The sequence below is a fragment of the Delphinapterus leucas genome, chromosome 4, assembly GCF_059928025.1.
Source record: "Delphinapterus leucas isolate spDelLeu-1000000601 "Yukka" chromosome 4, BTC_Dleu_Yukka2, whole genome shotgun sequence".
Classification (NCBI taxonomy): domain Eukaryota; kingdom Metazoa; phylum Chordata; class Mammalia; order Artiodactyla; family Monodontidae; genus Delphinapterus; species Delphinapterus leucas.
The window spans coordinates 70,816,901-70,834,942 of NC_143132.1; the positions used below are offsets into that span (position 1 = coordinate 70,816,901).

General features: G+C 36.6%; 1 protein-coding gene across 6 annotated transcripts in view; it reads right to left on the reverse strand.

Moving 5' to 3' along the window:
• The window catches only part of ZNF148 (zinc finger protein 148), a 129,896-nt gene that overhangs the window by 54,106 nt on the left and 57,748 nt on the right, over nt 1-18,042 (reverse strand). For all 6 annotated transcript variants that reach the window (XM_022567795.2, XM_022567762.2, XM_022567773.3 and 3 more), the window contains one exon: nt 41-166. In XM_022567795.2, coding sequence (XP_022423503.1) covers nt 41-166 — 126 coding nt within the window. The remainder of the gene's footprint in view (nt 1-40; nt 167-18,042) is intronic.

Sequence of the window (18,042 nt, forward strand, 5' to 3'; positions counted from 1 at the left end):
GTAATATGTTAGGAACCACCACCTTAAAATATTCTCTTACTTTTGCAGGAGAACGTTGTTTCCGTTTCTTCTTTTTCTGTAAGTCTACTGGCTCTCTGATTTGTTTTTTGTCTCTCATCAGTTGCTCAGATACATCAGTAAAAGTAATTTCCTGCTTTACACTTATCTGTTAAAAAAAAAAAAGCCAATTTTAGAAATAAACAAAAAGTCTATTGTGACAAAAAGCCATTGCATGCTTAATCCTTTGCTAAACCTACCTACAGGTGCTCCCAAAATGATTATTTGTGTGTGCAAGAGTGTGTTGAAGAATTCATTAATATGTAATTGATATATAAGAATCAACAGTATATAAGTTGAGGGAATAAACTAGGATTTTACAAAAATTTATCTGGAAATAAAAAGATTAAAATGTCCTGCGAAAAGATAATTAAGACCTAGCAGAATAAAGGAGAAGTGAGCACACAATTTCACTCCCACATTTAAGGAAACTGATGTTAAAGTTAAAGGCACAAAAAAAGGTTAAATTCCAAAATCAATAAAATACTGGGGGATAAAAGGGGTATTCAGACTTCATGATGGGTTTCTCTCAATTTACAAAACATCACAAAAACAACACAAAATTCTAAAAGGTAATCTCATCAAAAAGGAATGATAAAGTAACAATGAAATCTAATTATCTTTAAGTTCAACGTTTTTGGCAATATCTTAGCCAGTATTTTCCTGGCCTCTACAACCATCATCAAATGTGTGTTTATAGAACTGCATATGGTTTTAGGCCCCTGCTATGTACAAGACACAATTCTAGCTACATGATAACAAGAAATGTTAAGATGTCAACAATGTTATCTCATCTTTAGATCTCAGTTCTCACAAATGTGAAGAGCTGCGTGTCCTAAAAAATAATATGGGGACTTCCCTGGTGGCACAGTGGTTAAGAAACCATCTCCCAATGCAGGGGACGTGGGTTCAATCCCTGGTCAGGGAACTAGATCCCACATGCATGCCGCAACTAAGAGTTCGCGTGCCACAACTAAGGAGCACACATGTCGCAACTAAGGAGCCCGCGAGCAGCAACTAAGACCTGGCACAACCAAAAATAAAAAAAAAAAATTTAATTTAAAAAATATATGGAGGTTCTATATGGAGGATCATTAACAGTAGCATCAATTCTCATCAGAACTGATGGCGCACAGTCATCCTGCTGTGCTACATTTTCAACCTATCCCTGAAATGAAAACACAAGTATCTTAAAACTAAGAAACTTTCAACTCAACAAGCTCTGAAATACATTAAAAATCCTTGACTCTTCGACCATGTGAGGACACAGCGAGAAGTCTGCAACTTGGAAGGGGACCCTCACCCGACCATACTTGCATCCTGATCACGGACTTCCAGCCTCCAGAACAGTGAGAAATAAATTTCTGGTGTTTATAAGCTTTTAAAAAAATCTTGATAATAGTCCAGGAAATACAATGTGTTAATGGCTACATTTTCAAAACATACACTTAAAAAGGGGGTGCAAAAGGTTATAAACATCTTACAGACTCATAGTGTAAAGCTGGAAGACAGAGCTGTGCAGAGGGGTTCATGAGGGAAATGCAACATAAGCAAGGAATTTCAAACTAACCAAATAAAGAACTGGAAGTTTTCAAAAATTCCTGAAATGTGGGGGGCATGAGAATTGCAAATCAAGGAGAACCTAGGCATAAAAACATGACTGTAAATGATTATTTAGCTAATAATTCTATCAGGTTAGAGAATCGTACTAATGACCATTCTTATGGCTTCTTTTGGTGTAATTATTTGAAACATAAAATAGAATGGTAAGGTCACCTCCAACAAGGCTTTGGAACACAGACATGTTACCATCTTTGAAGTGATGTTTACTGAAATACAACTATTGAAACTGGGTATGAGACGAAGAGAAACGACAACAGGCTAAGCAGCTGCTGAACTGCTGTCTTATGTTGCAGCAAAAAGTAGTTCCAACATTTCTGTCAACTTATAAATTACAAACAAACCATGAAAACATAGCATGCAGCAGTAAGAAAGAGCCGGGGACTTCCTTGGTGGCACAGTGGTTGAGAACCCGCCTGCCAATGCAGGGGACACGGGTTCGAGCCCTGGTCCGGGAAGATCCCACGTGCCACGGAGCAACTAAGCCTGTGCGCCACAACTACTAAGCCTGCGCTCAGAGCCAGCGAGCCACAGCTACTGAGCCCACGTGCCACAACTACTGAAGCCCGTGCGCCTAGAGCCCGTGCTCCGCAACCAGAGAAGCCACCACAATGAGAAGCCCGTGTGCTGCAACAAAGAGTAGCCCTTGCTCGCCACAACTAGAGAGAGCCTGCACACAGCAACGAAGACCCAATGCAGCCATAAATTAACTAATTTATTAATTTAAAAAAATGAGACCAACTTTTTTTCAGCAAAAGTGTCGAGTAGAGTGTAAGACAGATTCACAAATAAGTTCTTCAATAAGAAGCTATTCACAAACAAAGGAAGAACCTTTATGTGCACACAGTGAAAAACATTAATTCATATATCTGAACCTTTTATCTATTTTCATATATATGAAAAGTGATCATATTGGTACTAGCATTGACAAATATAAGGTACACTTTTAACATTATGAAAGCACAGACCAAAACCTAGAAGTATCAATGAATCAAAGCATTGTGAATACCAATAGGCACATAGCAAGTTACATGTTTAGAACAGTCCAACAGGCCTATCACTCATAAATGGAATAAAGTAATCTCTACATATAACACAACCACACACTAAAGTATACGGTCCAGCCTAAGGTGCTTAGAAAGGATGTTGGTAAATCCATAAACATAAAGAGATGGGTATGAAAATGACAAGGCAACTAGAAAGAATGAGGTGCAAAAAGTCTGGGAAAATGAATATTCTTTGGCCCAAGAAAGACTACAATAATCTATAAAAACATGTAAACTTCTTAAGCATGACAGAAGAGACAACAATTCATCTATAAGTTCCCTACTATTTCCTTGAGAACTATCTTTAAAAGAAAATCAAGTACTCAGTGTTACTTTTCACCTAAAATAAAACAAAGTATAGTTAATCAAAGCAGGCATTTGCAGATGTGTGATAGTTGAAAAGACAGGTTTGCTGGATTTTTGAAACATTCATTGGAACATCAAGAAAATCAATAGGCTAGGAAGTATGTCAGATTAAAAAACAAAGGCAAGAAAAACCTCTGGTTTCTTCCCCATAGCTTAATCTTTACCATTTCACCTAGTCCCATGTACAACCTCCTGCCTACATTTGAGAGCCTGAATTTCAATGCTTTTCTCACTACCAAACCAGAAATACCATCAATACTGTCAATCACCCTACTCATACTTCTCTCATAAGATTTCACTAAACCCAGACGCTTCTCCACCTGAAGCTGTTAAGACCCCTGCTCATCCACTGATCAAAGCTCCCTCTGGATCTCCACTTTGAGACTGGGTAAGCCATCAGGCATGACTCCCATGTCATATTTACCTTGTATATTCATCTAACTTCTTCCCCAACATCCTATCAAGAGGCAGAGCCCATGCTTCCTCACCCCTTTCCACTGCCCAAGCTGGTTCATTCTTGCTAGTTCTAATATATATCTCCTAATTATACTGAGGTATTCCTCATTTTTGATCACTCTCTCTTTATTCTCCCAACTTTAAACATAAAGAGGCCTCTCTATATTGAAAAAATCTTTCCCTTGATTCTAATCACTAGTAAATCACGCCCAGAATCCAGAATGACTCCTTCTCTTTCAGGACTTATTTCATGTCTTTTATATTTTACTATTTCATGTACCTGTATCTTATCTTGGTATCTGAAAATAAGATAGTCTTCTTTTGTATTTCTCATAACAGCTTTCACTCACTTATTCATTCAACAGCTATTAAGTACCTGCTACATGCTAAATTCAGTCAGTCTAAAGTAATACAATGGAAGCTTTAAATTTACTGAGATTCTAATATGTACAGAGCAAAATACCAGATACTGAGAACACATTCTATGACAAGGTCTCCTTTCCAAAGGTCTTAAATGGAGATGGGAAGTTTTGATGCCTTAAAAAAAAAAAAAAAACAAGTAACACTAATAAACGAATAAAATGGCACATATTTGGCTCAATCTAAATGAATGATACAGGGAATAAGGGCAGGAACCAAATGGAGAAATTCATGAGATCTGAAATAACTGCAACTATATCTATCCCCCTTTAATTTTTTTCTTCCAAACATGCTACTCTTCCCAACAACTTTCTTCCACACTCAATAATGTTATTAAGCGATGTAACAAATTTAAACATACCTAAAATAATGTTGCCAGACATAGTATGTGAAGAACATTTCATGTCGTTTGCAAATTTTGGTCTACCCCTAACTCCCAAACAAGGTGACCCCTTATAATCATTTTGGACTCTTCTTTCACTTCATTCTCAATATCCTACGTCCATATGCATTTCATTCAAAGTAGCCTTATCAACCTTGATTACTTTAGGGCATTATCATCTACCAATGTATTCTTTCACAAATAAATTAATATAAAACTGTTTTCTTGCCATTTCCCCAGTGAGGAAATCTACAATAGCTCCTTGTTGCCCATAATATCAATTATACTCTCCCCAGCTCAGCTTTCAAGATTCTACACGATCTACTTTACAGAAAAGACCTAGGTCACTTGGCAGAAGTATCTGTTCTTACCATCTCCCCATTTCTGGAGCCATATGTTCCTTTCAATTTCCAATTTCTCTTTTAGGTATTCTCATTCATCTTCCCACCCCTGTTTAAGAAAAAAGAAAGCATCTTGTGCTTTCCTCTATATTCTGTGCTACTAACTCCATTACCACCCATCTCTAAGGCTCTGCAGCTTCACTGTCTCTCTAAAATAATCTCCCTTACTTCACCAACTACTTCTCTGCCTAAAAGCACGCTTAAATTTACCCTATAAATTCTTGTGGACCAAAATATTTCCAGCAACTTCCTTCCTCTTATGGCCAAACTTTTCAAAAGAATAATCTGTAGTAATAAGCATATAGGCAAAATAACTGCCACCAAACTTAGAGAAATGGTTATTCTGAGAGTAAAAACAGTATGTAGTCATATAAGAAGAATGTGTAACTATCACTAGAAGGAAATGGTTCCAAAATACTGCCTAGGAAACAAATTGAATCAAAGTGACCACAAGTACTACAAGTGTTTAAATGTAAAAAGAAAGATATAAAACAATTAACTGTACTGCAAATATACTGCCTAAATAATGTAGCAATATTCAGAAGTATTCATGGAGTCCAGAAAAAGAGAAATTTAACACCAAGAATATATCTCTGTGTGTATGCGTGTTTATTTCCAGGATGGTTTTGGAAAGAACAGTTACATATAACCAGTCAACAGGAAGATTTCTAATTCCAAGCTCACGAAGCCACAGAACAGGGCCAGGAAGAAAAGCGGCACATTGATGGACAGGCCTTTATGTGAATCATGAACCATAACCCTCCCTTTCTGCCTGACCCGACTGCATTCAAACTTCTGAAAGGAGCTACATTTGTCAGGGTCTGAGAAAGTCCATAACTATCTTTTGCTTTTGAAAAGGTTCAGGGACCCACAGTTCACAACAAACATTCTAGTGTACTTCTCTATAATATTTCTCATTATAAATTTGCATTTTGGTTGCTATATCAGCATCTTACAATTTAGATAACTATAAGATGAAGTGGAAGAAGTGATCAAATCAAGTTATCTTACCTGAAACAGTGCTGACCACCCCCAACCTACCCAGATCTTTTAACTTCTATAGCATCATGGTTTAAGTTCTTTGCTGTTCCTCACACAAGTTCTTCTGCATCCATCCTTCTACTATATATGTACCTTTATTTTGTAAGAGTTTTAGTACACCTCTATCAGTGGCTCTCAAAGTTTCGTCCAGGGACTTCTGAAGATCCCTGACACCCTTTCCAGTGGGGTGCTCCATGAGGTCAAAAATACTTCCATTATAATACCTATTTTTTTTCACTCTCCTCTTATGAGTACATAGCGGCAAAATTGTAAAACAAATTCTCACGAAATTTTTTATTTATAAAAGGGTTATATTTCATTAAAAATATGCTATATGTTAACATGTAATGGGATTTGTTACTGATAAATAAATAAAATTTTAAATTTCTCAGTTTTAATTTCTAAAATGGTAAATATCGATATATATAACCAACAGAAGAGCTGTTAAGAGTCCTCAATATTTTTAAGAATAAAGGGGTCCCCAAGACCAGAAATTTTGAGAACCACTGAGCTAGATACATCTTAACTATATTTTGCATCCCCTCCCTTTTCTCCATTCAATTTCTTTCAATACAGGTGCCTGGGCCCAACCAACATAAAGAAATTAGTATAGACGTGTGTGCATGTGTGAGTTAGTAGACACACACGCACTGCCTAGCTCTGTCAGCTGAGATCACTAAGAAGCAATGAAATCCAACACAACTAGCATCCAAAACTTAGTTTCTAAATACCATTATCCAAACAAAAGGAAATGGAGCTCCTTGGAGAAGGAACTGATTTCAAAGCTGGGCAAAGAAAACTATACGATGACCTTGGAACATCTTCCGGTGCCAGAAACTAGAGTACATGTCAAAAGGACACAAGGGTCTGTCTGAAAGAGCTCCCAATAGGCAAAGCTGAAACAACTTGAGCAAAAAAATAAATGACAGTTCCAGATTACAACTCAAAGAATAAGGCAATATCCATTCTGATATAAATGGAAATAATTTTTTTAGATGGAGAGAAGGGACAGCTACAATTAACATAAATATAGAAGGAATGAGGAAAATAAAATTCACATTTAGGCAAACACTACATTAATAACTACAACTGGCAGGATCCACCAATGGATGCTTAAATAGGAAAAAATTTCAGTAGAAATAGGATATTTAAGCAGATTCAAACTATTTCCTACAAGATATTTGCCAATTACAAAGAAGAAAAAAGTGACTTTAAGGGAAAAACTGGCAGATATGACGTTAACAAAGTACTGAGAGTGCAATATCACCTGTAATAAGACATACATCCACATTTTATAGTCCCTGATATGATACACTGAGAAGAGCACAACATTTCTGTGGAATTTGTCGAATAATGAAAGCTTCAATCTAATCATAAGAAAACATCAGGCAGGGACTTCCCTGGTGGTCCAGTGCCTAAGACTCCACACTCCCAATGCAGGGGGCCTGGGCTCAATCCCAGGTCAGGGAACTAGATCTGCATGCCACAACTAAGAGTTCACATGCCACAACTGAAGATCCCACATGCTGCAACTAAGACCCAGCACAGTCAAATAAATAAATATTTTAAAAAGAGAAAAAAAAAAGAAAGAAAACATCAGGCAGCCGCAAATTAAGAGACATTCTACAAATAACTAACCAATACTCATCAACTATCAAGGTCCTAAAAGATAAGCAAAGACTGAACAACTGTCATGGAATGGTGGAGACTCAAGAAGATACAACTAAATACAACGTGGAATCCTGAACTGAATCCTGGAACAGAAAAGGGATATTAGTGGAAAAACAGATGAAATTCAACTAAGGTCTGTAGTTTATTTAATAGTATTTTACCAATATTAAGTTCCTGGTTTTGATAACTGTAGTATGGTTGCATAAGCTTTGATATTAGAGGAAACTGGGTGACGAGATTATGTGAACTCAGTACTACTTCTGCAACTTTCTCATAAATCTAAAATTATTTCATAATAAGTCTTAAAAAATTATTCTATAATTTTTCTAAACTAAAAATAGAGTTGCCACATGATCCTGCAATCCCACTCCTGGGTATATATCCAGAGAAAACTATAATTCGAAAAAATATATGCACCCCAATGTTCATAACAGCACTAAGTACAATGGCCAAGACATGGAAGCAACCTAAATGTCCATCAACAGATGAATGGATGAAGAAGATGTGGTACATATACACAATGGAATACTACTCAGCCATAAAAAAAGAACAAAATAATGCCATTTGCATCAACATGGATGGACCTAGAGAATATCATACTAAGTGAAGTAAGTCAGAAAGAGAAAGACAAATATCATATGATATCACTTATATGTGGAATCTAAAATATGACACAAATGAACTTATTTACAAAACAGACTCAGAGACATAGAAAACAAACTTACAGTTACCAAAGGGGAAAGGGAGCGGAGGAGGGATAAATCAGGACTTTTGGATTGGCAGATACAAACTACTATATATAAAATAAACAACAAGATCCTACTGTATAGCACAGGGAAAAGAATATAGAAAAGAATGTGAAAAAGAATATGTACATATATATAAACACACACACACACACATATATACATATATATGTATAACTGAATCACTTTGCTTTAAACCAGAAACTAACACAACATTGTAAATCAACTACTCTTCAATTAAAACAAAAAACCCAGGGGCTCCCCTGGTGGCACAGTGGTTAAGAATCCACCTGCCAATGCAGGGGATGTGGGTTTGAGCCCTAGTCTGGGAAGATCCCACATGCCGCGGAGCAACTAAGCCCGTGTGCCACAACTACTGAGCCTGCGCTCTAGAGCCCGCAAGCCGCAACTACTGAGCCCACGTGCCACAACTACTGAAGCCCGCGCGCCTAGAGCCCGTGCCCCGCAACAAGAGAAGCCACTGCATTGAGAAGCCCGCGCACCGCAATGAAGAGTAGCCCCTGCTCACCACAACTAGAGAAAGCCTGTGGGCAGCAATGAAAACCCAATGCAGCCAAAAATAAAATAAATAAATTTTTTAAAAACCCAGCATTTATATGGTGTTCTACAAATTTGTGATGCCTCCTCAGCATAGTAACTATGATTTATCTGACATTTACTATGTGCCAGGCACTGTCCTAGGTACTAAGGATACAATGGTTGGGCATGCAGGGAGGGAGGGGGGTGCTCTTGGTCTCTATCCTGTATAATCTATTGCATTTAATCCTACAGTAAGACTATGAGGTTAGCATTTTCATCCCATTTTACAAATAAGAAAACTAAGGCTGAGAAAGGTTATTTGCCTAAGGGAAACAAAAATTTCCACCCAAGTCTTCCAAATCCAGCAACAGAGATCCTACTTACTGTTATCTGTGAATTATTTTTTATCCTCATGTTACCAATAAAGAAACTAAAACTTCACAGAGGTTAAGTGTCTTACCCAAGCTATTGGATTTCAACCCTAGGACTTAAACCACGATTTTGTATCTCTTAATCTGGTGTTATTTCCATTACTATTGGGTTGGCCGAAAAGTTCCTTCAGTTTTTTTGTTTTTTTTAATTTATTTATTTATGGCTGTGTTGGGTCTCCGTTTCTGTGCGAGGGCTTTCTCTAGTTGTGGCAAGCGGGGGCCACTCTTCATCGCAGTGCGCGGGCCTCTCACTATCGCGGCCTCTCTTCTTGCGGAGCACAGGCTCCAGACGCGCAGGCTCAGTAATTGTGGCTCACGGGCCCAGTTGCTCCGCGGCATGTGGGATCTTCCCAGACCAGGGCTCGAACCCGTGTCCCCTGCATTGGCAGGCAGATTCTCAACCACCGCACCACCAGGGAAGCCCTCCTTCAGTTTTTAAGTGAAAATAAAAGACACATTTTTCATTTTCACCAAGGACTTTATTGAACAACGTATTCACTGTTTTGTTCCACTACCTTCTGCCATTTTTCAGGCAACTTCATAATTCCATGTTCCCAAAACTTTTTATCTTTTTGAGCAAAGAACTGTACCAGGTGCCTTTTACGGTCTTCCAAGAAATTTTTTCCGTTAAGAGAATTTTGTAAAGACCGAAATAAATGAAAATCTGAAGGTGCAATGTCTGGTGAATATGGAGGATGAATCAGAACTTCCCAGCCAAGCTGTAACAGTTTTTGCCTGGTCGTCAAAGAAACACACAGTCTTGCATTAACCTGATGGAAGATAATGCGTTTTCTGTTGACTAATTCTGGATGCTTTTTGATGAGTGCTGCTTTCAGTTGGTCTAATTGGGAGCAGTACTCGTTGGAATCAATTGCTTGGTTTTCCGGAAGGAGCTCATAATAGAGGACTCCCTTCCAATCCCACCATATACACAACCTCACCTTCTTTCGATGAAGACCAGCCTTTGGTGTGGTTGGTGGAGGTTCATTTCGCTTGTCCCACAATCTCTTCCGTTCCACATTATTGTACAGTACCCACTTTTCATCGTGCATCACAATTTGCTTTAAAAACAGAACGTTTTCATTACGTTTAAGTAGAGAATCGTGGGACTTCCCTGGTGGCGCAGTGGTTAAGAATCCGCCTGCCGTATGTATAGCTGATTCACTTTGTTATAAAGCAGAAACTAACACACCATTGTAAAGCAATTATACTCCAATAAAGATGTTAAAAAAAAAAAAAAAAAGAATCTGGCTGCCAATGCAGGGGACATGAGTTCAATCCCTGGTCCAGGAAGATTCCACACACCTCGGAGCAACTAGGCCCGTGCACAACTACTGAGCCTGTGGTCTAGAGCCCGAGAGCCACAACTACTGAGCCCGCGTGCCACTACTACTGAAGCCTGCACGCTTAGAGCCCGTGTTCCACAAGAGAAGCCACCACAATGAGAAGCCGGCGCACCACAACAAAGAGTAGCCCCCGCTCGCCACAACTTAGAGAAAGCCCGCCCGCAGCAACGAAGACCCAACGCAGCCAAAAATAAATTAATTTTTTTAAAATGCTTCCCAGGGCTTCCCTGGTGGTGCAGTGGTTGAGAGTCCGCCTGCCGATACAGGGGACACGGGTTCGTGCCCCGGTCCAGGAAGATCCCACATGCCGCAGAGCGGCTGGGCCCGTGAGCCATGGCCGCTAAGCCTGCGCGTCCGGAGCCTGTGCTCCGCAACGTGAGAGGCCACAACAGTGAGAGGCCCACATACCACACACACACACACAAAAAACCAAAAAGCTTCCCCAAAAAAGTAGAGAATCGCATGCGGAAATACAGTCAAAAAGGTTTTTTTCACTTAACTTATGTGGAACCTAAATATCAAAGTGATTAACATAGCCAAGCTGGTGCAAATGATTTTCAAAGCTTAATTTGTATATATTGAGTATGTCGGCTATCTCCCTCGTGGTATAACATTGATTGTTTTCAATTAATGTCTTGATGTGATCACTATCAACTTCAACTGGCCTACCCGACCGAGAAGCATCGTCCAGGGAGAAATCTCCAGGAAACTTCGCAAACCACTTTTGACACGTTCAACCAGTCACAGCGCCTTCTCCATTTGCATTTCAGTTGGGTTTTTACCTTTCTTGAAATAATAAAGCGTAATACACCAAAAATGTTGCTTTTTTCCTTCCATCTCCAATATTAAAATGGCTACACAAAAATTCACCAATTTTGATATGTTTTTTTTTAAATGCATACTGATATGACGGCTGTCACAATACAATCAAACAAAACTGCTTCGAATGAAGTTAAAGACAACTTAGTGCTACTAGACCATCTTACGGAAAAAAATGAATGAACCTTTTGGCCAACACAATATAACTGCTTCTTAAAAATCTAAATTAATCAAACTTATTTAAAAAGATTTTTACACAAACATATTTCATTTTCCCTTATATAAACTATAGTTAGGTTGCTGCCAAAATGTGGAAAGAACTTCTAGTGGTTCAAGAGAAAGGAAATAATTTAAAAAAAAGTAAAGTGGACAAAATGTCAACAATATTTATTGAAGCGTTAAGACTTGAGTTTCAATCCCTTCTCTTCCAATTATTATTGGGTAAACTTGGCTTCCATAAGTAGCATGGAAAAATAAAAAAAGCATAGGTTGGGAGTTAAAAGAAATACAATCTAATCCCAAAGAGTGATACTAGCAGCATGAGGCTAAACAACTAAAATTTAATCATTTGGAACTTTCTTCACCTATAAATGGAGGGAATATTCCTCACAGAACTTCTGTAGAGTTAAAAGAGATTATATAGGTAAAGCATCAACTATAGTACACAGCAATATATAGCTGATTTTTTGATGTTACTGATTATCATAATCATTTCCTCATCTGTTTATTAGTGGTATAATAATATCCAGCTTATAAACATCAGAAAATCAAATGAGATTACATAAAAAGCACCCTGAAAACCTTCAAGTTCCAAATAAATATCTACGGTTATTAATTATTATTACACAACTGCAGATGTGTAACTGCTTAGATACATAGAAGATTACCAATTTCTACAGACATCTCCACTTAGACATCCTATTATCTAAAACTCAATACTGCTAAAAATAAAACCTTTTTTCACATCAGAACCTCCTTCCAAACTCCCTGCCTTTCTTTCTTCCCCGTGCCTTTCAATATGCTGTATTATATCCCAGTCTCCCATCTAAAGACATCTTTTAATTTTCTTCTCCACTCCCAACCCAAGACCAAGTCCAGTTGTTTTCCTTTTTTCTCAATATCACGTACAAATCTGGAAATTATATTTCACATTTCCTACTCCAGATCATTTAAAAAGACATTAAATTGGGAATCTCATACACTACTAGAGGGAGAATAAATTGATCAACGTTTGTGGACTATAAACTGGCCAGTATATAATCAAGAGTCTTAAGAAACCTATACTGAAGAAATAATCTCACATGACAACAATGCCTACATGTAACATCACAATATTATTTACGATCATAAATAAAATGCAAACAGTCTAATACCCAGTAAAGAAAGAGTGAGATAAATTACAATACAGCTATATGACATACAGTAATTAGAAATCTTACTTTTGAATAATATTAATGACATAGAGAGATGCTCATTGTTTGAGGTTAAATGATATAGATAAATATGTTGATAAATATATTTTTACACAAACACAAATACATATGCAGCACATTTTATATAAACACAACATATGCAGAAAACAAACAAAAAAAGGAAATACTAACAACAAAATGTTAGTGATTATCCTAGAGTAGTAAGATTACAGCAATTTTTATTATCTTCTTTATAGTTTTTAAATTTTTACATTTTCTCAACAAACATGTGTTACTTTATAATCCTAAAAAGACATTAAGTCCAGTCTTAGTACAAATCCCTAGTATTAATCAAAGAAAAATCTATTCATTGTTATCTTAATGTATTAAGTTATTCTAAGAAATGAAACATTAAGCCAGCAAAGTGAAACTGAAAACATTTCTATGGGTGAGTTGGAAAAAAGAAAATGCCATCAAGTAAATCTTGATCCCTATACTCACATCATCAGCAAAAATCAATTCCAAACGGATTGTTAATCTGAATAGAAAAGGAAAATCAAAGTTTCTAGAAGTTAACAAAGGAAAATATCTTCATCACCTTGGGGCAGGCAAAGAATTCCTAAATAGGATACACAAAACACCAAAAGGAAAAGACATAAATTGAACTTCATTAACATTGACTTCTGTTCATCAAGAGTAAAAAGGCAAATCAAAGTGGAAGAGTGGAAAAGTTAATTGATATATATATCCAACAAATATATAAAGAACTATTACAAATCTGTAAGAGAAAGAAACAACCTAATAGAAAAATGGGCAAAAGATGAACAAGTACCTTACAAAAAAATAATATCCAAATTGTCAGTAAACATGAAAGGCACTCAATTTCATTAGTTATCAGTGAAATGCAACCTAACAGATACCAAGGATACAGAGCAATTAGTATAAATTGGCAAAACCATTGAGAAAAACTTCTGACAGAAATTCCTATAGCTGAACATATCCATACCCAGCAAACTCAATCCTAAGCAGCATAAAACCAACAGAAATGAGTGTGCACATGCACCGAAAGACACAGCCATGAATATACACAGCAGGGAATTCCCTGGCAGTCCAGTGGTTAGGACTCAGAGCTTTCACCGCCAGGGCCCGGGGTTCAATCCCTGGTCGGGGAATTAAGATCCTGCAAGCCACTTGGCACAGCCAAAACAAAAGAGCACTTTTCAGAACAGCCAACATCTTGAAACAAGATGGCTACTATATTAGATATACTAGAATGAATAAATTTTGATACATTCACACAACTGACAATTATACAGAAATGAGAATAAACAACTACCTATGCAATAACATGGACATACCTCATAAAAAATGTAAAACAAAGAAATCAGACATCAGAGTAGATAGTACATGATTCTATTTATACTGAATTCAAAGTCAGGTAAAGCTAACTGACCATGATAAAAGTGTTTGGGTAGGGGTTATCTTTAGGAATTAGAGGAGGGTTGTGACTAAAAGGGATACAAGGAAGGGGAGGGCCTCTGGGATACTGATAATGTTCTATGTCTTAATGTGAGTATTGGTTACACATGTATGTTCATTTTTGAGGAAATCCGTGACTTACAATTTGTGCACTTTTCTGTATGAATGCTGTATTTCAATAAAAAGACATATACCTAGAGAAAGAGCTTTACAAATATGTAGACATATAGACAGATACAAGAAACATGCTTGTGTATATAGATATCTATATATATAAGCATGATCTTTTCATCATTATTTCATTCAAACAAATCTAGTAATAACAAATATCCATCAATAGGGGAGCGGTTAAATAAAATAAGGCACGTCATTTAATCATTCATTAAAATAAATAAGCAAGCTTTATATGCAATAACATGGAAATTTCTACAAAATGTTATTAAATGAATAATGCAAATTTCAAAAGTATATAAAAATAACATCTAATTTGTGTAAAACAAAATGTATATATTCATAAGATATATATTTACAAAACACATTATATAGAAATAAATACAGACACATATTCTGTACATTTGTTATAAATTTAAAATTTCCAGGATATCAGTATTAGTGGTTATCTCTTTGGAATCACAGTAGGAAACAAGGAACTTTTACTTTTTTCTTTGTTCTCTTCTATACTGTTTTAATTTTTATAAGGACTATGTAGTCCTTTTATAATAAACTTCATCATACAATTATGAAAAAAACCCCAAGTAGACATCTCTGAGACTGATCTAGCTAGAATGACCCTATCACAGCCTTGTCTATAATGATTTACAATCTTGGCACTACTTGATGTAAGAAAGAGTGTAATTCTCATTCAGTACCACTATCTCACAATTCCAAACCAAGCAATTAGACATCAAAGATCAGACAGAACTATATGAAAAGTGTTAGAAGACTGGCTATGTTATTAAAGAATCTAAAAAGAAATCTTCTATTAACAATTTATGTCCACCTAAGGGGAAAAGAAAAAGATAAATTGAGTCCAACAACTTTACGAGCACTGGAGGATACTGAAAAATAGACCATTCTGGGTTAGCTCTCTAAAACAACCTACTAGTGGAGATACCTTGATTCATCGACTTGCCAGGTGAGTTGAAATCAGTAACAATAAGCAATAATATGACTCTCACCAGGAAAAACTATAAAGCAAGATTACTCACTCCATGTTTTCTGCTAAAATATTGATTCCTATCAAATAGGACACTTTCTAAGTGCCATACAAGCAAGTAAAATCTTGTTTAAGATAAGAGAACTGATATAAATTATCATATATTTTCTTTAAAATGAGCTCAATTAATAAATGTGTTTCTGAAAATGACAGCTGAAGAGTATGCTGAAGTAAAAAGCATTTGAATGCGGGCGGGGGGAGTACCTCTTTAAGTATACAGACCCAATAAAAGCCAATGCAATAGCCTCAAAAGACAAGGACCCAAGCTGCAAGGAACATAAAATTACTTCTGAATCCCCCAAATGAACTTTAAAAGAAATACAATGCTAATAAGAACTGGCTACAACTAATAAATAACTTTGTTGAAAAAGTATACAGTGTCATAGGGATAACAAGTTGGGAGTTAGCCAGAAAGAGAGGAAGAAACATATCATACCAATGACTATTTAAGCAAATAAACAGAGCCACACAGACTTGTCACCTTCTAGGATGATTGGGAAAGATCATTTGTTACCAATAAATGTAATACAATTCTGCAACTAAAACAGAGTATAAAATATGTGGCAAAAATAGTTAAGTATCTTAAAATCAGTGACATGGATAAAATGATTATTTTTGTTGTTGTTAAATAGGAGAGGAAAAGTCACTCATTACAGGGCATATACTCAAATTCCTAGCAACAGCGTATTGGAGTTTTATTGACTGGAGCAACATGTATTTGGGGAAATATCTATACAATTCTCCTTAAACTAGTGACAGGATTTAAGGCAATTTTAAAACTAAAAACAAAAGAGAGGTCTTAAAGCAAGGGCTAAATAAGTCTTGAGTTTCCTAGACCATTAAACAAAATAATCATAAATACTAAATGCATAAAAGGATGTCTACAATTTTATTCATGCTGTTTTACAGCACAGAAATTCATGAACTAAAATTAAAAACCTACACAAGCGCTGAAGTATATTTTTTCAGGAGTCATAAATACCTGAAATACCTTACACTTTATTATATCATCAAATGACTAGAACAAGATTTTTTATAGCTCCTAATTTATAAAATTCTTTCGTTCAAGTACAATCCAATAGCCTTCTAGAAAACAAATGTGGCATATATCGTTACGAATGACAGTTTGCTCTATTTTGTCAATACAAACATGTCCTTTACTCTTCAACATGCTTGATATCAAACTGGAAAAATATAGACCATAAAGTTCCCAATCCCTCTTCTATGGGTGTAAGAATTAAAAAGATAAGCTAAATACTTTTTTTCAAATTTCTGAAACAGATTTAGTTTTTGAGTTGAGAAGCTTTCTAACACAGTGCTATCCAATAAAGCTTCCAGCAATGATGGAAATATTCTTTATCTATGCTAATACAGAAGCCATCAACCACATGTGGCTACTGAGCACTTGAAATGTGGCTAATGCAACTGAGGAACTGAAATATTAGTTTTAGCTCATTTTAATTCAAATTTCTAACATCTTTGAAAACAAGTTCTAATGAGCAAACTACGGACATTCACAAGTTGGCCTGCAGGACTTCCTGGTGGTGCCGTGGTTAAGAATCCACCTGCCAGTGCAGGGGACACAGGTTTGAGCCCTGGTCCAGGAAGATCCCACATGCCACGGAGCAACTAAGCCCATGCGCCACAACTACTGAGCCTGCGCTGTAGAGCCCACGAGCCACAACAACTGAGCCCGACTGCCGCAACTACTGAAGCCCCTCTGCCTAGAGCCCGTGCTCCGCAACAAGAGAAGCCACCGCAATGAGAAGTCCGCGCACCGCAACAAAGAGTAGCCCCCACTTGCCAAAACTAGAGAAAGCCCGCGCACAGCAACGAAGACCTAAGGCAGCCAAAAATAAATAAATAAAATATATTTTTTAAAAAGGTTGGCCTGCAGACTGCAGACTGCTGTTGAAAATGTAGAGCCACAGAGTTGAAGCTGGGTGATTGATTTAGAGTAGTACGGTCAAGATAAATCCTGAAAACCAGCAGTTACCTCAAATGAAAAACTTTCACTTCAACTGTCACGAAACAATAGGGTGTTTACAGAGGCTACAGAACGTAAACTGTTATTAACAGTTTAAGAAAACACAAAACTCAACTTTTTGTTTTGAATTAACAAAAAAAAGTTAATATGAAATAAAGTTCTTTGTGACTTCCAAGAGAATGAGCAAATAAAAGGAAAAAGCACTTATATGTTCAATATCTATTTTTAAAAGACTTTTAGCACACAATCTAGAAAGGATGAAAGGCCATGTAGCTTAAGCTTTCACATTCTGGGGGACCTGGATCATACTGTTCTACATCAATGCCCTCTATTTAACTCAAAAATGTATATTCATGATCCCAAGACCTGCCCTTCACCACTTTGCCTTATCAGCAGGAATGCATAAGTAGTAAGTAAGGGACAAAATGTCTCATGTCTGTTATGTACTACTATAAAGCAATATTACACAAATCCTAAATTCTGCCATTTGGTATACAGCATGAGACAACTTTTCATTGATTCATTCTCACAAGGGACTCAAATTTATCATCATCTATTAGGAGTAACAGGACTCAATTATGGACTATCCAAAATTTGGAATATCAA